The sequence below is a fragment of the Morchella sextelata genome (assembly GCF_020137385.1).
Source record: "Morchella sextelata strain SCLS chromosome Unknown scls_4, whole genome shotgun sequence".
Classification (NCBI taxonomy): Eukaryota; Fungi; Ascomycota; class Pezizomycetes; order Pezizales; family Morchellaceae; genus Morchella; species Morchella sextelata.
Genome location: NW_025408619.1, coordinates 581842 through 602480, shown reverse-complemented (window position 1 = coordinate 602480; position 20639 = coordinate 581842). Strand labels below are relative to the sequence as shown.

Genomic DNA, 20639 nt, shown 5'->3' with positions numbered 1-20639 from the left:
GAAGGGCAGGGACTATGCTAGGGAAGTCTACAATAAGCGAAAGCTCTACAGCAATGATTAAGCTTACACCTGAGTGGCATCTCATTCATGCTGGCCCTCGGTTGTGTGGCAACCAAGGCTGCAGGTGTTACAAAGGTTTTGACTAAAGGTGGTTGCCTTGGGTATCGGAAACACCTGCTGACGCTTAGAGAAAAGCGGGGTAGCGGTGGTATTGTTCCGGCACCGAGGAAAGGCTTCACCGGAACTTAGTAAGGAGTTAGGAGCAGAGAATAGAGGCCTTCGGAGTATAAGTACTCAGGTTCATTCTCGCCCTTTAGTGCTATTCTCTGGAGTCTTCATCAGAAAGAAATATCAAGTTCTTATCGGTAGCAGAGTGTAACGGGGGTCTCTTCTAAGAGAAAATAGAATAAAATAGAATAGAGATGGCCGTGCAAGATAGACAATCAGGTTGCAGATTATTCAAAGATACTATCGCTAGAACTCAATAATCTTTAAGGGCTCTGCTACCGATAAGAACTTGATTTTTTTTTCTGATGAAGAGTGGAGAGAACAGGACTGAAGGGCGAGAATGAGCCTGAGTACTTATACTCCGAAGGCCTCAATTCTCTGCTCCTAACTCCTTACTAAGTTCCGGTGAAACCTTTCCTCGGTGCCGGAAACAATACCACCGCTACCCCGCTTTTCTCTAAGCGTCAGCAGGTGTTTCCGATACCCAAGGCAACCACCCTTAGTCAAAGCCTTTGTAACACCTGCAGCCTTGGTTGCCACACAACCGGGGCCTGCATGAATGAGCTGCCGCTCAGATGTAAGCTTAATCATTGCTGTAGAGCTTTCACTTATTATAGACTTCCCTAGTATAGTCCCTGCCCTTCGGCTGACTCACAATGCTTAGAGGAAACAGAGAATCACCGGGCAATCAGAGCTTCACTCTGGCCAGTCTTCTAATCACTGGCGAGACATAGACTCGTCAGTCATTGCTCCCGTGAATAGATCCCCTTCCTAGCGCCCGGAATGTAGTTACTCTGACAGCTGGTAGCTAACCACACTGCCGGTACTTGCATATCACTGTGCAACTGGCTTCTAACAATAACTCTCAGCATGTAACCGGGCCCTGTGTGTACTCATACACCAGACAGTTGAAATGGCACCGTTACACAGAGCCCTTAAAGATTATTGAGTTCTAGCAATAATATCTTTGAATAATCTGCAACCTGATTGTCTATCTTGCACGGCCGTCTCTATTCTATCTTATTCTATTTTCTCTTAGAAGAGACCCCCGTTACAGTTTTTTCTTCTTTGATTCTGTATTTGATATTCTTAGTCAGAAAGTAATTGTGGAGGGGGGGGGGGAGTCTGGTGGAATTTTCATTGCTTTACGGTATAGGGAGAGAGGGACATTGTACTTGGAGATGGGAGCGTGTGGCCACAGTGGTGCTACGGCACCAAGGAAGAAGACGTAGAATTTTGTAGACTTAAATTGTCAGAGAAGAGGACCGAGAAAAAGACAGGTATCTCTACTAATAAAATTCTGTCTGTCTCATAATCTGCCCTTTATATCTCACGAATTTGGAAAACTTTTCTATCATCAAAGTATTAGAGCCTATTTACTAACCCTCAATTCTGACAATTGGCGCTTCACCACTCTCCAAAGCGGCAACCACAAGTGTCATTTTGCGGCTTGCGCATTTCATATCCTTCTGGAGGGGAAGCGTCAATTTTGCATTTTGCAACCGTCAATTTCGAAGTGTCAATTGTCAAAAATGACACTTAGTAAATACCCTCTATTTGCCCATTAGCTAAAAGAATATCTTTTTCAATTTTTTACTTCTATAATAATTTTCACCGTCCCGTTCTTTTCCCAAAGACCGACTCAGTGCCCAATAGCCTATCCTATCGGTTGTGGTCCCGACATCTTTCCTCCTCCTATAGTAGAACCCCACCCGATAATCACACATTACTAAATCTCCCTAGTAGCCTATCATAGTAAGGTATTTACTAATAGGAAGATTCAACAACGAGGGATTATTATTTCTGTCAAGATTATCCTCCGGGCCCCAGTCAGGGGGGGGTAACAGCTAGAACCTTCTCTCCTTTCCCCATAGATATGTTCTTTACTCGGACATTCAACATGGCAGAGTTCGTGGTTGTGAATACTCAAGCTCTCAAAGCTCTCCTTACCGGTACCCTCGCGGCTTCCATTGAGACCTACCTTGTTATGGCTCAGATCGGAGACTTTTGGGAGACTTTCACAAACTTATCACTTGCCCAAACCTCCTGCGCAATCCTCTGCGCCTTATACTTATATGTGGACGCGGCCCGGTTTAAGAACGTTAGGAAAATACGAATATTGTCGTCACCGAATTTCGATGGTTCAGCTTTCACGTCCTACGCAAACCACTAATGACCTACTAAACGTTTCTCTGCTAGACAACGCATATCACCCACGCCAGTCCTTTTGGGGCCCTACAATAACAGAGATGCCTTTACATTTATGGCCTCCAAAGAATACTAGTTAGGATCATGAAATATCACTCGTAGTCCCAAGCGACCAATCTAATATCTACTCACGAGCAGTGTGGTCCACGAGGAAGCTCGAGACGAGGTTGGGGTGTTTCCTCGAGTTATCCCGTCCTTGTTGACCTCTGTCCTTGTCTGTCCTGGAGATCACCACTGTTGTCCTCGAGGTACCTCGAGGAGCCTCGACGACGATCAAAAACGACCCGGTAGAGCAAGTCTTAAATGAAAGGTATATTTTATTAATGACCTGATTCCATTAGTACATATTATGTGTGTATTATAACCAAGAATTGTCCTTGGAAGTCCTCGAGGCAAGGACAGTCATTGTCCTCGAGGTTCCTTGTCCTTTTGGACCACTGTCCTCGTTTGTCATTGAGGACATATCCTCGGGGCAACTACACAAGGACGCTCGTCCTCGTGGACCACATTACTCACGAGTTGGCTTATCGTATGGTAAACGAGTGTATATCCATAGTCTACGATGCTCTGGGCCCGTTATAGCTATAATAAATCGGCAGTCATGATCATTGTTAGCAGCTTTATTCAAACAAAAACCTATAAGGCAGTCTCTAAATTGACTAGCTCGTAAGATGCGAGTGAGAAACAAAGATTCTATTCCCAAAGCGAACTCATAAATAGATAGATTCGATTGGTTTATTCCGGAGGATGTGTAATTTGGAAACCGTTATCATAATTCTAGCTAATTCATGTTTAGGTTCGAAGGCCAAGCCTCAGACATCGATTGATTGATTGATAATTCATTAATTTTATAAGCCTCAGACATCGAATGGGGTGCCCTTTCAAGATCTAAACGAACATCATACAACTAGATCGGTAAATTTAGAAAAATTGTGTTACCGCGCGCCTACGCTCGAAACTGAAGTCTGTTCGAGGTCTCAGTATCCCTGTGGAGGGTAGTATAATGTCAAACAGCAGTTTGAAATTTCGATGCACATTATAATGTACAGCTTTTGCGGCCTGCATTCGCGATGGTAGGCATGCAAGCCCCCGGGCTTGATTTAATTAATTAATTACTTCATTAATTATATACAAAAGCCCCGGCTTAGGAACTAGATCGTTACAGATCTCTACCTCCGCTGTCTACTTACACATACAGAGCTTTACAATACATAGGAGAATATTAATGGCGATTGTTATCCTATTACTTAATAGAAATGGGTACATTACACCATTACCTCAAGGAGATTTTCCCAGGCCTAGAATAAGTTAATTATCTATAATCTATAAAAGTTCATATTCCTTTAAATTATATTATAATAGTAGACTAGTGTTCTCCTAGTCGCATACGCCAATTGCAACGGTCGAGGAACGAGACCTCTCCCTCCAGGAGCAGAGACGTCTTATGAATTAACTCGACTTAAACAGCTCGAGATCTAAGTTTTGTGATTTTGAGACCGGGTTTGTAAGACGGCTATTGCCAATGGAGTATGTGTCTTGTCCTATGCCCTTCATCGATATGTACGTCTTGTTGGAAACTAATCACTGAGTTTATTTTGTATAGAATGTTGGACGAGCCCCTAAGAGACGATATTGCATTTCTCTGCAGTAGTTACTTACTTCTAAATAAACCTATCAGTTCTTGAACGGGCTGACCTTCTCGCTTAACTCAAAAACACCTTACCGTTTCGCAAATTACCGTTCGTTTGACACGTGAGTTCCCATCGAGTGATACTTCATGAGTGTATGTAACCCTTCCACATACGTACGTAGACGTCATACGCAGTCACTCGGTCGAGGGTACGGGATTCTTTGTTCTCATAGACCTAAGTTCATAATATCTAACATAATTTATTCCCAGAACTCTAAAAAAAATAGCGGCCCATCGCCTGATATATACTTTCTCTTGCATATGCGCTTTCATGGGAGGTAATGTTCTCTTGCAGCAGGACGAGTTAATATTGCGATTTGCACTCCGGTGCTCTTCCTCCCACGCTCAATCCATAATGCCGCCTGTGATTGTATCCCCGAAACCCGGACACGTTGCGTCTTTCAAGATTATAAAGAACTTGAATTGTGAGAAAATAGGAACCCGGATACGGGGCGATGGAGCCTGGATTTGGGCAGATAGTGTAATGTAGCCTTAGCCCGACACCAAGAGGACCTCGCATCATACCCGAAAGACCCCTTCCCCTCCTCCACTATCCACTCAAGGGAAAAATGAAAAAATTGAAACAGAGGATACACCTAGAGGTGTGCTGCTTTCGTCGAAGGGAGTGAGTGACCCGAGTTACATTTCCGCCATAGATTCGGAACAGGCCGCTCAATCCTATCTATCTTTTTCAGATTGATCTTAGGCCTCAACTCATCTCCTCACGCCTGCTGGCTAGTTCAAAAGCCGAACACATAATTCTAGGAAACAGCGAAACGGACCGATCACCAACAAAGGGATAAGATCAGGATACGGACCTATCTACATGAATACAGTATTGTATGTATGTATACCTAACGCACCGCCTGTTGCGATGTTTACCTTTACTCGATGAAACCGCATCGGATTAATTGATTGAAACATTATGTGGGCTGACCAAAGGCGGTGTAGTTGTCAGTCATCGAATATAATCACTCCAACAGCTTAAGCGAGCAATTCAGATGTATCACACTGCCAACGAATAAAAGAAAAAAGATTGTTTTGTTTTGCATGTTGGTCCGATTATACATAATTCATACCCAAGCCGACAAGAAGGGAGAGGTCAAAAGCCAAAGTCAACTACGACATTAATACAACTACGAATGCCAGAGATGTCTACATTCTCCTGGCAATAGCCATTCTGGCTTCCTTTTTTGTGGGCGGCCCCAGCTCGGCCGAGCAGATCCACTTCCGTCCACGGTTATCGTCCTCCAGAGGACGGCCGAGGGGATAGCTATAGCGGATAATCAGAAAGCCCATCAAGTTAAAATTTTGGAGAATAGTAGAACTTACTCCTGCTCACTCTCGATTCTTTTCTTCCCCTTCGGCTTGTTCTCATAAATCCTCTTCTTCTCGAAAAAGATATACCTACCCGCACCCCACCACTCAGCAACCTTTCCAAACCCCAGAGCACATGAAAGTATGGTCAACAAGGGCGACAACAAAAACTTACGCTCCCGTAAAGGTTCCATTCTCCGCCCCGGACCCTTCGCCCTTCTTCTCCATGAACCTCCGATAACTGTTCGAGTTCACGTTTCCAATCTCCTCTCTAAATCTCTTCTGGGTGACCTTTGCGTACTTTGGATCGCGAAAGAAGGCCCTTATCTTCCTCCGGATTTCGTCGCACGAGTCATAGATGGGCACCTCGTCTTCTTCCTCGCCGGGCAGCTGCACCGCCGTCAGGAAGATGAGAGGGTCCTCTGTGGACGAAGAATCATCAGCAGCTGGCCTGGCAGTTTTGGTTTTTGTCTTGGGCGCGGTTGCCACCGCGGTGAACTCGGCGGCGTGCGGGTAGGGAGCTGCGGCGTCCACTACTGGGTTAACTAGTGGTTTCGGTGCGGCCTTGGGCATGGTTTTATGTGGGGAGTGAGTATCGAAGGTAAACAGCTGATTGGAGCCGACACAAGAAGCCCGTTACAATCACAGAGAAATCTTGAGGAACGGAGTGAAATTAAAGCTCTAGAGTAGGTAGGGGCTGTCTCCGCTGCTGGGGCACTTAAGTAGGTACATGTATCACCCATCCATCATGGAGTACTGACGTCGCGCACGTGACCCACGTCATCCTGATCCGTGTCCACAGGCTTTTGGGGGAGTTTCGCGAATGCATTTTCTTACTCGCTGCTGTAGCGAGCGAAAGATGCTGAGCTGAGACTTCGACTGAACGTGCCCAGCCAGGCCCTAGAGGCTAGAGCAGAGGGGTCATGTAGCGCACGTCCGTTTCCGTTTGGTGGGGGTCTGTGCGCCCGAAACATTTACAGTCACTCGAGCCAGGCCAAGGATAGTCTTTTTTTGTTTAATTCATGGCCAAGGATAGTCCGTAATAACAGACAATATTATTTCTCTCTTAAGGCTTGTTTAAAAGAAAGCATTGACTATTTTCCGGATGGGCTTTATGAGGATCCTTTATGATACGGGATGACTTGACCAGATAGAGTTTTTCGGTGGGTACATTTCATTTTGATATTGAGCTTATCTTTACCGGGGTTTTGATGAGTTTCTCTACACTATCCGCGGAATGGCCCAAGCTTCTAGAGATGATAATCTCCTAGCTCAACGAGTACAAACCGTTCTCTCCACATCTCTACGTGGAATAGTAAATACTCGGGATCAACGGGCCAAGAGCAAAGCTAGCAACAATCTCGAGTTACCAGTTCTAGGAGTTACATATCATCCATTATCACGAGAAGAATTTGTCCCGAAACGTTTAGACAGTGCGATTGATTGTACGAGACCTCTATATGACTGATCCCAGAAACTTTTTCATGGCAGGGTTTGATGGAAACCACCCCAACCACAACTTTTCCTGTCCGAAAAGAAAAAAAAGTAAAAAAAAAAAAAGAACAAAACCCCTTCAAGCTTTGATATCCATACTCCAACCACAACAACCTGTCCCAGCCGATTACCTATTGTAAAATGAAAGAAAAAGATTTAAGAAATAACCCCCGTGAAATTACTGAAAGAAACCCTGCAAAACCTTAAACAATTCGAGCCCCACCTTGAAAATCTCGTATACACGGCAGGCTTTTTGGAGGAAACCCTTCGTTGGAAAAGAACATAAGGACAGAAATCAGGAAAGAGATCCGGTACAACAAAATAAGCGTTCATCATATCGCCATCAAACAAATAACAAAAAACTCTGCAGGAGGTGTAGCCAAATTCAAAAGCAAAGGATATCAGGCCCAAAAATACCATCACAGGAAATACATTTTGCTTCTTCCAACAAATAAACACCAACATCAAAGCGCAAAAAGAGCTTGTGCAACAAATAATCAAAAGAAAGAAGTAGCAAATACGGAAGGAAAGAAACCTCGTCCCCTACTCCACAGATTTCCACTCTTTTTGCAACGAATCGAGTCTTTTATAGAGGTCAGCTGTAACAGCATCCACTCCATTATTATCATGCCTAGATGAACCTCCGTATGATTGCCCATCCTCGCCCACTCGTACCATAGCGTTAGGATAACGAGGACCGCCCACTCTCTTCCTCGCCGCAATAAGGTCATTGATCTCCTTGGACCTTTCCAGGATATCACAATAGATTTTTCCTCTCTCAACAGCTGCATTCACAAAATGATGCAAATCTCGCATATGGCAAGCCTCCTCCCATATCTTCTTCATCCTTGGAGAGTAAAGATCGCAAGCTTGAGGCTCCGGAGAAAAACGGGCGTGTACTGTCATAAAATGGGCCAATGGACTTTCCCGAACGTGTTCAAACCAACATTCCTCGCAAACCACGAAATCGTCTGTTCCGTACCACTTGGCTCGCGCCAGGAACTTTCCTGGCTGACAGGGTGGGATCGCAGCGCGGGGGATGATGTAAGAAAGAAAGAGACCAAAGTCTTTCCAGTTCGCAGCCTCCCCAAGCTTTTCTAGTAATGGGAGGAATCGTGGACTCTCTGGGGTTAAGCTGCAGACCCGCACGACCGAAGAGTTGTAGCTGGGACTGGAAGGGTCTGAGTTGTTCACATATATCACGTGTTGGAAGTATTGGGCTAGGTTGAGCGGTCTGATTAAGGTGAAATAGCAGGTTCGGCAGCACTTGAAGTTTTCGAGGCAGGGGTCATGATGCTGAAGCGTATACCACTCCCCCCCTACAGCATGATCTGGGAATCCCTTCGCCGTACAAGGCGGAAGATCGAAGACAGCGCGGGCCGCTTCCCACCAAACCGCATATTGCCCTCTTTCGACGGCAAGAGCCCAAGGCCCTTTGATATTGAAGTTTGACATTGCACAGGTGAGGAGCTGCGATGATTGAGCTGCAGGTATAACGGCTTGAATAAATTGGTCTTTAAAGTGTGGCACAATATCATCGCAATAGCAAGCATCGCAAACAGTGAGTCCTGGAATAGGATCCTTCGGAACCCACCAGTTTTTGCCGGAGCTCTTGACTGGCGTTTTACCAGGGCAAGGGGAAACTTCATTGAGACGATATAGGGCGATATTCCGAAATTCATCCCATTGATCTTGCCCGGTCTGATCCTGATACTTTGAAAGTTGAAGCATGCCCCCAGCGATGAACGGGATTGCCAGATCACATGTCCATACTTTATCTTCTGGCACAGCATGAACCTGACTAAAGCAGCCTGCAAATGCAGTTGCTAGTACGATATCGTTGTAACACGCATCGCAGCACCGAAACTTTGGTATCGATCCGTCATAAACTTTCCAGCGTTTTGCTGATGGTCCCCCAACCGATGTGCCTTCAACGCCATTGCAGGGTGGTATGGTGGATCTCATGGCCGCATAGTCTCTGAGGGTATTGAAATTGCCCGTCTGTAATACGTGCGGCCAAACTTTCTGTAATATTCGATCCGTGTTGAAATGACATGAGGCGTTCTCACCATAAGGTTTATCGGAGGGGATGAAGTGAGCAAAGAATGGTGATGGGTGTATATGTATATAGTAGCAACTTATACAGATATCAAAGTTTGGAATTGAGGGTATCTGGAACCACCTATTCCAGTGGACAAGTGTCTTTTTGGGGCATGTCGGAAGTAGCTCAATAGGAGGAGCGGGATCCCTCTTTGGCGGTGGACGTAGCTGTGTTTGCTGGACGGGAGACGGTGGAGGCGGTGTCTGTCGGAAACGTGGTTGAGGGCTTGGACGTGGAGGTGCTTGTGACTCCAATGGTGGGGGCTGGTATCTTGTTTGAGGATTGGGTGAATGAGTATATGGCCTTGGCTCACGCGCCGCTGGGGGCGTGGGTTCTGGTTTCGGAGTTTCTGATTTCAAAGCATATGGACGGGGCGCCCTAGGTTCCGGAGGTACTCTAGGTTCTTGAGGTACCCTATGTTCTGGAGGCGCCCTAGATTCTTGGGGTGCCCTATGTTCTGGGGGTGCCCTAGATTCTTGGGGTGCCCTATATTCTAGAGGTGCCCTAGAGTCTTGAGATGCCCTGTGTTCTGGAGGTGCCCGAGAGTCTTGAGATGCCCTATGTTCTTGAGGTGCCCTAGGTTCTGGAATTACTGGCTCAGAAGTATCAGATATAATGGAGTATGGTCTTGGCTGCCGTACTATTGGAGGGACGGCTGGCGGAGGTGGTGAATTGTTACTGATTGCATAGGGCCTTGATTTTCTAGTGGATGTTTCATTTCCAGGCGAATCTGGCTCTGAGCTTGAGTCCGAATGTTCAAAATACTGGAGGGGATGATTTCTCCATGAATCCGACTTCACAAGAGTTGGTTTGATGAACTCGGTTGCCTTATTTATGGGCTTTGAATCTTTCGGGGGTGGAGCTTGTTCAGGTATCGGCTCCGGCTTGTAATCATCTGGCAGAGGCTCGTTCCTCAACCGGGCCTTAACCTCAGCGGAGAGAGTAGAAAAGTAGCCCTCATCCTCATCAAGCACATGCTTAGAATCCGGGGAAAGAGTTGCAAAGGAAGCTGGTGAAGAGGGAACGCTCTCCACGCTAGGTGATTTATATCCTGGGGGCCTTTGTGGGACCCCAATGCGCTTTGGCCCATTATTTCTCTTACGACCCGAAGAACGACGCTGCTGTTGCGGTTCTTCAAACCGCAAACGAGATATATCCGGCAGGCCCTGTTGCTGGCGCCGCGATGTAGACGAATGCGAGGAGTTTGAAGAAACCGAGGAAGAGACTGATGACCCCGATGACAGTGATATAGGACGATAATTTTGTTGATACTGGCCTCTTTGTTGGCTATAAGGGTCAGCACTTTTTGGTTGTTGGGGGTAACCCGATGGAACACCTGACGTTGTTGAGGTCTGGATAGGTGGCGGATTGTGTGGAGGTGGATGATGTACAGAGGGCTGGCGACGAACGTTTAGACGGTCGAAGACCCTCGGCTCCCTTCTATATCCAGGACTAGAGGCAACAGAGTGCAGGTCATCTTGAGGAGGTGGTGGATACTGAGAGGACTGATTGAAGTTCACAGGAGGGGTAGGCGGAGGCGGGGGTGGGGGTGGAACATAGGATGAAGATTGAGGAGGGTACGGCCCCGGGTGATACGGATTCTGTCGGGGCGGCGGGGCGGAAGAGGACGCGGGGTAGCGTCCAAAGGGATGAGCATGAGACGACATCGTAGCTGGCTGAAGCCGAGCCGACCTGGACGAAACGGAGCTGGGACGAAAACTAGGGCCTTAATTTAGTTGTATGTGGGTGTGGTGTGGGGTGTGGAAAGATGATGATATGATGGGAGGGGGAGGGGCTCTGGATGAGTGAATGAATAAATGAGTGAGATGCGTTTGAGAGTTTGTGATTGAGGGAAAGAGTGAGAGAGGTAGGTAGTAGGTTGGAAGAGAGAGGAGGGGAAGAGTAGACGATGCGGAAACAAGCGTCGCCTTCGGTGACGTCGGCTACCGTGTATGTACTAGAAGTCAGTCCAGTGGCCTTCTTTTCTATCTGGCTGCTGTCTGTCTCTCTGTCTGCTGTGGACCAGTGACGTGACACAGACACAAGGGATAGGTCGATCTTTCGAAAAGTAGAGAGAGATAGAGATAGATGGATTAGATGGATAGAGCCATCCATCACTTACTCAGCCTCCGAGTCTACACGGCAGTGCGTATGAGCTCTTGAGTCTTAGCAATTGGTGCCTTTTTTTTTATTTATTTATCCCTCCTTACTTCTTCTTCTAACTGTTTGCTACAGGGCTTTCCCTTACATTTCCTGGAGGACCATGAGGTGAGAGACAGGCGGGCAGGGACGGGCAGGCAAGAAAGGCTATTTCGTTTGCTCTTCATGTCTTGGTGGGCGAAGTAGATCGGAGAAATCGCGAGTAAAACACGCTGGCGCCATCCAATCCCCGCACTCTAATCACCCCCCGTTACTACTCCCAGCCCTTCCAGAATGTTCTTGCTACTAGGCGGATTTAGCAACGCCCGAGCATGGATCGCTTGGGCAACAAATTGTTCGGGCCGTGACAAAGCACAAAATGGGGATTTAGCAAAACTGACTTCTAGGCCTGACATCACTCCATCGCCAACACCCAAGACCTGTGAGTGAGCCCTACTATTTGACAACTAGAGACACTAATTTTATCATAGATCCCTCAAGTTATTCACAAGCTTTAAGTTATTCACAAGCTATAAGCTATTGCCATCAAAGTTCACAACCTTTCCATCATCACCAGTGCAGGCTCGTTTCGCATCGCCGTTTCGTTTCGTTTCTTCTGCTGCTGCTGCTCCTGCTGCCACTTCAGGCAAAACATATACCTGTTTGGCATCACCACTACTGCTTGGTTTCGCCCCGCCGTTTCGTTCCGCCGTTTCATCTCATCATTTCGCCCTGCCGTTCCGTTTCCTCAAACCGTTTCGCTGAATTGTTTCGTCCCGCCGTTTCATCCCGCCGTTTCTTCCCACCGTTTCTTCCCGCCGTTTCTTCCCACCGTTTCATTGCGCTGTTTCGTTTCCGGAGTCTGTTTCCCTCTACTGTTTCCCTCTATTATCTCGCTACTGGAGTTTGTTTCACTCCGTTACTGATTTCCTTTGGCTCGGCAGTCATGGAAGGAAACGCCAGTGAAATGGATTTGATTGTTGTTTCCAGTACGGTTGCTGTATCGGTAACAATGGTTTCAGTAATAATAAGTGAAAGATTACGGAGACAGAGAAGACTGAGGAGGAGGAGGGAAATCGAACAGGCTACTCGCTATCGACCATCAATTGTATTCACCCGCTTTGAGTTTTCACTTGAAGCATGGACAGATGAGGTAGCGGAGGAGTACTTTAGGTTCACAAAAAGGGAAATATACGATATGCTCGAACAATTTAATCTTCAATCTATTGTGTACCCAGCGCGATGCGTTTGTTCAGCAGAATTAGCTCTGTGTATCACTTTGAGCCGACTTTCCTCACCTTCTCGATACAAGGACCACTTCCACCAGTTTGGCAAATCCCGGAGTTTTCAATCAAATATTTTCAATGCCGTTATCTGTTACCTTGACACTAGGTATAAAGTCAAGCTACGGTGGGATGAGAGGAGGTTGACTTTGAACACTCTACGATCCTACAATAATGGTATCAAAGATATTGGTGGGCCCGATGGGGTATGGGGGTTTGTTGATGGAACTCTTCGAACCATTTGCAAGACAGAAGAAAATCAGAAAGTATTCTATACCGGGTACAAGAAAGCTCATGCTTTAAAGTGGCAGGGTATAATGACACCGGATGGGTTGATTTCTTCTCTTTTTGGCCCCGTTGAAGGTAAACTTGGGGATTGGGTTGTATGGAAGATGTCTGGCATCGAAGATATCTTAAGAATGGTTTACCAAAGGTTAACTCCAGCGGAAAGATATTATATCTATGGAGACCCAGCCTACAGTCTTTCCTACTCCGTTATGTGCGCCTATAAAGCATCAGCAGCGCGTCCTTTAACCCTGGAACAAAAACTTCATAATGCCGCTATGTCTTCCTATAGAATAGCAGTTGAGCATGGATTTGGAAAAGTTGTCAATCTTTGGGGCTTCGTAGCTTATAAAAATGGAATGAGAATAGGGAAGTCTCCGGTGGGAGCTTATTATAATGTTGCGGTCCTACTTACCAATATTCATACTTGTTTCCGTGGTAGTCAAGTAACATCACAATTCAATGTTGCACCCCCAGCCTTTAGGGATTATATTATCCTCTGAAAGATTATAAAAGAATATACTAGTTTCCTTCATTTCTTTCTGCCAATTTGGATACATGCCCAAGTATTTGAGATAGTATGTCATCTCTTCTTACGTTCTGGGCTTCCAACAAACTCAATCTATTCTCTAACGCTTCGGTCTCTACCTTCCCCACTTGGGGCCGGTTGGCCAGATCTTGAATTGCTCCCGCCATTTGGTTTCCCATATTCATGACTGCGTTAACCAACTTTTCTGTATCTTCATGTCCCGCTTCTATCTCTTTTTCCAGCATTTCCGTTCTTTGTACCCCTTTGGATTTCTTAGTACGTATTTGTTGAATTGTATTCCCTTTCTCCTCTTCATCGACCATTTGTCTTTTAGCACCTTGAGATACGAGTAAATTGGAACGTCGCTGTTCCGCTTCCGCCATTTCTTTATTGATTTCTTGTTGACTTTTGCTGGCGTCCAACTTCTCTTTCTCTAAAAAATTCAATCTCTCAATCCATTTATCGAGCGCTTGTGTAATCTCCGTATCGACTTGAGCGGTACCCGATTGTAGAAGTTCTGCTTCCACGTTGATCTATATTCAAATTCTAGTAAGATTACTATACTTCAATGTTGGAAATGAATAATTCACCTTTCTTGTCGAGACAAGACCCTTCACTGTTGAGGCAGGATCACGTAGTCGTTTGCCAGTTTCACGATCCAACAAGACAGCCATTTTTGCCCAAAAATCTCCCTTCTTGCCTTCTATATACTCGGATTGATGTGACACGCAAAGACGAATCAGAATTAGTTGATCATTTTCTTCAAGTCTTGTGCGATTAGTTGATGGAGATTGCAATTGACGGGTGGATGTAGTTTGTGAGAGAAGTGGAGACGGTGTCTGCGCAAGATCTAGAACACCCGATTGCATATTAATAGAACTAAAAATTGTAGAAATGATTTGTTTCAAAAGGTGGACGATAAGGTGGTTGGATTATTGAGAGAGATTGTGAAATTTTTTCCTTGTAGGAACCCACGCCACCTAATAAAAACTTTTTTTTTTAACCGACCACAGTTTTTTTTACATCATTTAAGTTGGCAGTAGTCGAATCTGCTTATTTAGATAACATTCGGCTTATCTGCATATATTTTCTAGCTGCTGTTCATGAGAAATATTTTTTTGAAAAAACTGAATCTTCTAGGCGGGTATATACCCGCCTAGGGTGAATTGATTATACACACTAAACTACATTGAGTGCCAAGAATGAGTTCTCTTGGCCCAGAGATCTGTGCTCGGGCGTTGCTAAATCCGCCTACTGAACTGGAGTTCATGTTGGCCCTGTGTTACCATGAATCGATACTTCGAGCCTCCACTGGATTCTTCTAGGAGACGCCAAGTAAAATATTTTATCTCAAACTCGAAACTTTGGCAGCCTGCCTCAATCAGGTGGGGTGACTATTGAGTATTGTCTCCGCACTTTTTGTGCAAACGGACCTTCCATCGATCACCGCTCGGCTCCACATGATGGAATCATGCTTGGGTTTTTCCAACTCGTTCGCTACGAACATGAGTTCAAATTCTCCCAACTCACCGTCATTTTCACTGCGAGTCGGAATAATGATGATGGATGTTGTTCCCGTCTTTACTGGCTCACCCGCCAATGATATCAACGCGGCGTGTTGGTACACATATGCAGGCTATTGAGGGGAAATCTAAGTGATTGGTGGTAATCTGTCAACATCCGGTGAGGAACAGATCTAGATCTCCTTTAGAGATGCCTCAAATTGCAAAAGTGTAGGATGCAATTCAAGTTACAACTGAAATCCCATGGCTCTCATTTGCCTGGGCAGTGATGATGAAACGGGTAGCCAAAGACTCACACCGGCTCCCCAGAGATATTCGTATATCTAGATGCAGAGTAGTGATGTGTTCAAAAGCGTTTACCCGGTTGCCTCAAAGCACTTCTTTCGGAATTATTACAGGCAAATCAGTGCAAGAAGGCACTCGCCTGCTTGTCATACTTCTCTCTGGGGAAGGAAAGAACCTGGACATGCATCTGTATTGCTGACCAACCAAGCAATGCATACATGTATGTGGACAACGAGATACAAGACACTGCCAGCAAAGTCAAAGTTCATTCTTAATTATCCTCAAAACATGGCTAGAGCAGTTCTTCCAAGCAAAGAGACTAACTGTTTTTGTCTACTATATAATTAGTCGGACGGATTCAACAGTTGCCAAGACCTAACTATTCTCCTTCCAAGAGTGGAAATATCCAATAGCAATTAGTCATATTAGGAGCTAATAAAACACTGATACAGCTTGTCTCTCGCTGTAGATGCGTTATCAGAATAATTGATAACCGTAGGGTTTCCGGTCTTGATACACCAATTTCACTTGGAAATTTGAAATTTAAAGAAGCCAAAAGTGGCTATATTATGTGTGGTCATTATACATTGTTCCCTTTCAATCATCCAACTATTTCTCTCTTCTCTCGTCTAAGCAGATACATATTGCCGCCATCATCGCAGAGTCCACTGCGTTCACAAACAGGAGCCGTTAGCGTTGAGCGTACACGCACAAGTCGAGAGAAAACTTACCTCGGGGTGCGACAGTCAGGAAATAAGTCTGCTGATCAAAAAACAGCTCCCCACTGTTCAAAATCTTATTCTTAATAGTGGCTATGGTTCGCCCCTCACATGATATGGTCGCGTTCCTTCTGAAAAACTCTCCCTTGATGTGCAATTTCATTTCTTTCCCATCTGACCTATTTCGGAAATGTACCATCATTTCCGGGGATCCAAAGAGCTTGAACTTCCCACGAACGGTAACGAGCTGCTCGCTATCCGAATCTCCCGCGAAAATTTGGAACTCTTTGTGCAGTGAGAGGGGCTTTTGTGTAATCGTCAGGACGGGATTTCCACTGGCGGGATCAACCAGAACTGTTGTACTGTTAGAAATAGAGTCGCAACTAATTAGGTCAAAATACAAATCCAATACCTTTCTTCCCAACAAAGGAGATAAGGCTTGGGTTGGCCTTTAGAAATCCTTGACCGTCTACGGTCGTGATCTCGAAACTATCACCCGTGAGTGATAGCCTCTTTTCTCGGAGTTTGAGAATTAGTGGAGTTTCGTGGCGACAGTATGGTTCGAAGATGCCAAGGTTACTCGGCCAGCTATAACATAATCAGTTACAAGTTGAATAGGGAGGTAAGAATGATCATGATCATACGCTTGGAGGGTGTCTTGTGCGTTACTCATTCTGAATTCTGAGTTCTTTGGATCAGGTGTTGAAATATGAGTTTGTTCGGTAACTCTAATGCTTTAGGTACGAATATTGGTATTTGATTAAATAATTAAAGACCCAAGAGACTCGAATACGGCCTCTTATTTATATAGGGAACCCAAACAAAGAATTGAGTCCATTAATAGAGTGGAGAGATGGTTGCAGGGTTGGCGTTAATACAGCCTCGCGAACATCCTTGACACTTACTCCATCTGGCGAAAGGAATGTGGATCCAACAATGAAGCCACTGAAGACTAGAATCTTATTCTTCTCAGGGACCATGATCGACAGGTTTTTACAGTTGTGTACCTTGGATTGGCGAGTAGTGGCGTCTAAACGACGTCTCGGATCCCCGAATCGAGAGCTTCTAACTTATTTTATGCCTCGAGAACAAAGTTTACATACCTTCCAGAAACCGTAACGATTCAATGGAAAAATTGAGTAACATTCTACTCAGGTGGCAGTACTCTATAGGAATGTAGATAATAGAAATTTTAGGCCAACCATCAATTTTGAAAAATGCGGGAACCGTTTTGCTGGGTGGCAAATAGCAATTTCCAAAATTGATCGTTGGCCTAAAGTTTCTAATCACCAAAGCATCAGGTGTTTCAAAAGCTGCAGTCTCCTCGTGGTACGATAGGTAGACTCACAGCGCACGTGCCAGAGAGTGGTTCAAACATCTGGTTGATCCTTGAAGAAACATGCCAAGCTCAGAGACGTTGCAAGTAAAACGTTACATTACATCTACCAATCAAACGGAGATCCGAGTGGGTTGATCGTCACTTTACAGTTTCAAGTGGGGAAAGTTTAACGGCCTAGCTAGCTATTAAAAGCAGCTCATGGTCAATAGCTACATTCAATACACACTGGCGAAATCCTTGAAGTTTCACTTGACAACTCAATTCACCGCCATAGTTAAATCTATTTTTGGTTTTGGGACCCGATGATCTTGATCTTTACGGTGCTTATTTAATCTAAACTGAAGCAGGTCTCTCCGAGATAAACATTCCCGACAATTGTTGAGATCGGTAACTTTGTATCGACGACATGAGCTCAGCCCTATCGCTCACCCAACCCTAGCCACTGGACTGCGGTCTTAGACAATTGCAAGCTACTCTAGACACAAGACATCGCGTAATTCACAGCCGTCCTGCAGCTAGCTGTAGCAAGCCAAGAATATATGTGCGCGTACCTACGGAGACGGCACTTGAGCTTTTGTGACTCGGTTGATTCAGAGGAGTTGGAACCATAGCCCGATCCTGTTCTTGATATGTTTCCTTGGCGTTTCAATAGAAGAATCGAGGCGTGAAATCATGCAGCGACACAGACTGACTGCAAAGCGGTGCAGAGCGAGGCATCAAATAATAACGCTAATACAGTTCTATCATCACTACTAAGTAAATCTAAAATGCCCCGCGATCAACGGCTACGGTCGATGCATGATATGATATATCATTGCAGTTATCTATGGAGTGGACTACAAATAGGGTTAGTCAGCAGTCAACAATACTGTATTAATTGACGAGTAGAACAGATATACCAGACTATCCCGTATATCTTCGTAGTGAGAGGACTTTTCCCCTTTCATCAACCAAGCCATCTACATATATTGCATTAAATATAACTTTCAGTGGAGGACTTCTTCAATGGCAGGTCTAGATCGATACCAGACCTCTATCTTCAAATATTGTGACCCTCCGGCTAATTCAATGATTCAAAGATTCAAAGAAAGAGCAGCGGCCGTAATAAGACTGCATGTACTCTATTAAGATTGATGGGTAAGCCAATTTCTTTCATACGCTGTTTATTGAAATATTTCCGTTAACAACCAAATACTCTAATGCAATCATTAAATATCACTCGCTTGCTCAGTACAACTCAATCGCATCCACGATATAATTCGCACTCAAGAATCCCGCATCTCCGCTCCCCGTCACGCCCACAACCAATGTATTCTCCCCAGCTACTAATGTCCCCGCCGGTACCTCCCACTCATAACTCTCCCCGTAACCCCTGTACCCGCCTCTGGTCACACCCCTCGAATCAATCAACACCGGCGCGCCCGGATCCGCACCTGTCCATGCACCATTAATCACCACCGACGGCCTCCCTGTCTTGAACGACAGCGTCGTTGCAATTCTCAACGTCCTCTTGGCCGTATTGGCCGCCGTAAACGTAATCGTCGCCGGCCCTCCGGTCTTTGCAAACAGCGCCATCGGGAAGTCCGCCGCCGTCGACACACCCACCGTGTAGTTCCCGCCCCAGGTAGACATGCGGGTGTCCGACGGATGCATTCCGAGGAACTTGTCACCATTCTTAAACTCGAAGGGCTGGCCGTCGAACTCGCCGATGCGGAAAACGGGGGACGCAGCTACGACCTCGGTAGAGGCGATGTTGCTAGTGGTGCTGCCGCCAACGGCCACGGTGACGGTCTGGATGGCGACGAGGAGCTCCTGCTTGTAGAGCTTCATGGTATAGGTACCGGGCTTCATGTAGGGGCTCGTATAGCTACCGGAGGAGCTGGCGCGCGTCCAGTACTGGTTCTCGGTGTTGGACCAGGCGATGACTGCTTCGAATTCCTGCGGGTTGAGACGAGAGGTAAGATATTGCTCTGCAAGAAGGGAGCAAATTGGATAGGATAGTCATACCGATGGAACACCAGAGACAGACCCGGTCATAAGTCCGCGGCCCGACTGCGGGACATAGCCAAGGATATCAAGTTCGCTGAAGAAGCTGGTGTCCAGGTCAGCAGACGCTGGACCCGTGCTTGAAAAGACGGCTGCGTAGGGGCCCTTTAGACCCATTCTCCAAGGTTCGGTGCGGAGATGACCCGAGTTCATGTAGAATGTGAACTCCTGCGAGGTCGATGTTTCTACAACCAGTCAGAGACGCTTCTATATATATAAGCACAGAAAATGGCCCTACAAACCTTGGTTATTGATATCGCGCATAAAAGGACCGCCGGACGAGGTCTCATACGCCGTTCCAGGCATCACGAGCGATATATAGATTCCTGCACATAGCCGCCGGGTGTCAATGATTATTCACCCATTAAAATTGTCCTAGGAGCGGGGGTAATGATTACCAGGCCCAGAAACGGTGTGCACCAAGTCGTCGATAAACCGGTCCGAGCTGTAGAACTTACACCTCGTCGTCCCGTCGGCCAAGAACACATCGCTCCCCTCGATGGCCACGCCGCCCGTGTTGTCACTCGCGGGGTCGCGGATGCTGGTCGGCAGGTTCGTCTTGTCCAGCCTCGCCAACCACCGCAGCTCTCCGGGCGACACCTCGCCCGTGATGTATGTCCCCATATCTACCCCGACTCTATTAGCTACCTATCTATACTCCCTGGGGCTACAAAAAACCCTCAAGTCATTCACTACTTACAGATCACACTATCCCCCTTCTTCGCAACATAATAATGCGTCACCGGATTCGCTGCCGACACGATCGTGATCTTGATATAGTCACTCCCGACCGTCTCGGCCGTGACCGTGCTCGTTCCCAGGCCCGAATTGATATGCGTCCATTTGCCCTCCTTCGACTGGTAGTCGACCGAGTTATAGACAAGCGTCAAGATGTCGCCCGTGGTGCGGCTGACGGAGAAGACGAGCCCGCCGTCAGTGTCGACCGTGTATGCGCTGCTAGTGCTGGTGAGCTGGAATGCGCCGAGTACAGCGGTCGCGGCGTGTGTGAGGAGGACGGCGAGGGGGAGGGTGAGTTTCATTGTGTGGTAGCTAGCTATAGCTGGCTTGTTATCTGGGCTGCTACTTGGGTTTCAAAATGGGCGGTGGCATCATGGGCTATATAATTGTCTGCACCGCTATATGTGATGTCTGGATCTGCAGGAACGAGTGCCTGGATGGATGGACTCGGGGGAATAGCGCACGCAAAGGCGAGGATCACCGGACCGTCCGCTCCCCCGGCTGCACGTGCGGGAAGAGCGATCGCCGTCCCTTGCAGGCGACACTCGGTAAAATGGGCCCCGACCAAAGAAGTGGCCCCAGGGGCTGTTTCTCTGGGGACCCGGGGACTGCCCAGCCGGAGACCAAGCCGGGGAGTGGAGGGGAGGATCACTGGCAGCTTAAGCTTAACTGGACCAAGGTTAGATAAAGCTTGTCCTTCCTCTTTGGGCCTTGT

The 20639-nt window shown here is 46.5% G+C and overlaps 7 protein-coding genes across 7 annotated transcripts; 2 read left to right on the top strand and 5 right to left on the bottom strand.

Moving 5' to 3' along the window:
• Positions 1–2128: 2128 nt before the first annotated feature.
• Positions 2129–2401, top strand: H6S33_010072 (uncharacterized protein; the record flags this gene model as incomplete). The annotated part of the gene is made up of 1 exon (XM_044841417.1): positions 2129–2401. One exon carries the CDS (start codon positions 2129–2131, stop codon positions 2399–2401), a length of 273 nt encoding a protein of 90 aa, XP_044697215.1.
• Positions 2402–5281: 2880 nt separating this feature from the next.
• H6S33_010071 (uncharacterized protein) lies at positions 5282–6016 on the bottom strand (the record flags this gene model as incomplete). The annotated part of the gene is made up of 3 exons (XM_044841416.1): positions 5282–5399; positions 5459–5533; positions 5619–6016. The coding sequence occupies 3 exons, from the start codon at positions 6014–6016 to the stop codon at positions 5282–5284; spliced, it is 591 nt and encodes a 196-aa protein (XP_044697214.1).
• A 1464-nt stretch (positions 6017–7480) lies between these two features.
• On the bottom strand, positions 7481–10705 carry H6S33_010070 (uncharacterized protein; the record flags this gene model as incomplete). The annotated part of the gene is made up of 2 exons (XM_044841415.1): positions 7481–10325; positions 10380–10705. 2 exons carry the CDS (start codon positions 10703–10705, stop codon positions 7481–7483), a joined length of 3171 nt encoding a protein of 1056 aa, XP_044697213.1.
• Positions 10706–13267: 2562 nt separating this feature from the next.
• On the bottom strand, positions 13268–13948 carry H6S33_010069 (uncharacterized protein; the record flags this gene model as incomplete). The annotated part of the gene is made up of 2 exons (XM_044841414.1): positions 13268–13807; positions 13865–13948. 2 exons carry the CDS (start codon positions 13946–13948, stop codon positions 13268–13270), a joined length of 624 nt encoding a protein of 207 aa, XP_044697212.1.
• Positions 13949–15691: 1743 nt separating this feature from the next.
• Positions 15692–16474, bottom strand: H6S33_010068 (uncharacterized protein; the record flags this gene model as incomplete). Its single annotated transcript, XM_044841412.1, has 4 exons — positions 15692–15750; positions 15814–16155; positions 16214–16389; positions 16446–16474. 4 exons carry the CDS (start codon positions 16472–16474, stop codon positions 15692–15694), a joined length of 606 nt encoding a protein of 201 aa, XP_044697211.1.
• A 1893-nt stretch (positions 16475–18367) lies between these two features.
• On the bottom strand, positions 18368–20226 carry H6S33_010067 (uncharacterized protein; the record flags this gene model as incomplete). The annotated part of the gene is made up of 5 exons (XM_044841411.1): positions 18368–19078; positions 19148–19371; positions 19429–19512; positions 19585–19812; positions 19887–20226. The coding sequence occupies 5 exons, from the start codon at positions 20224–20226 to the stop codon at positions 18368–18370; spliced, it is 1587 nt and encodes a 528-aa protein (XP_044697210.1).
• Positions 20227–20282: 56 nt separating this feature from the next.
• H6S33_010066 (uncharacterized protein) lies at positions 20283–20612 on the top strand (the record flags this gene model as incomplete). Its single annotated transcript, XM_044841410.1, has 1 exon — positions 20283–20612. The coding sequence occupies one exon, from the start codon at positions 20283–20285 to the stop codon at positions 20610–20612; it is 330 nt and encodes a 109-aa protein (XP_044697209.1).
• Between the last annotated feature and the right edge of the window lie 27 nt (positions 20613–20639).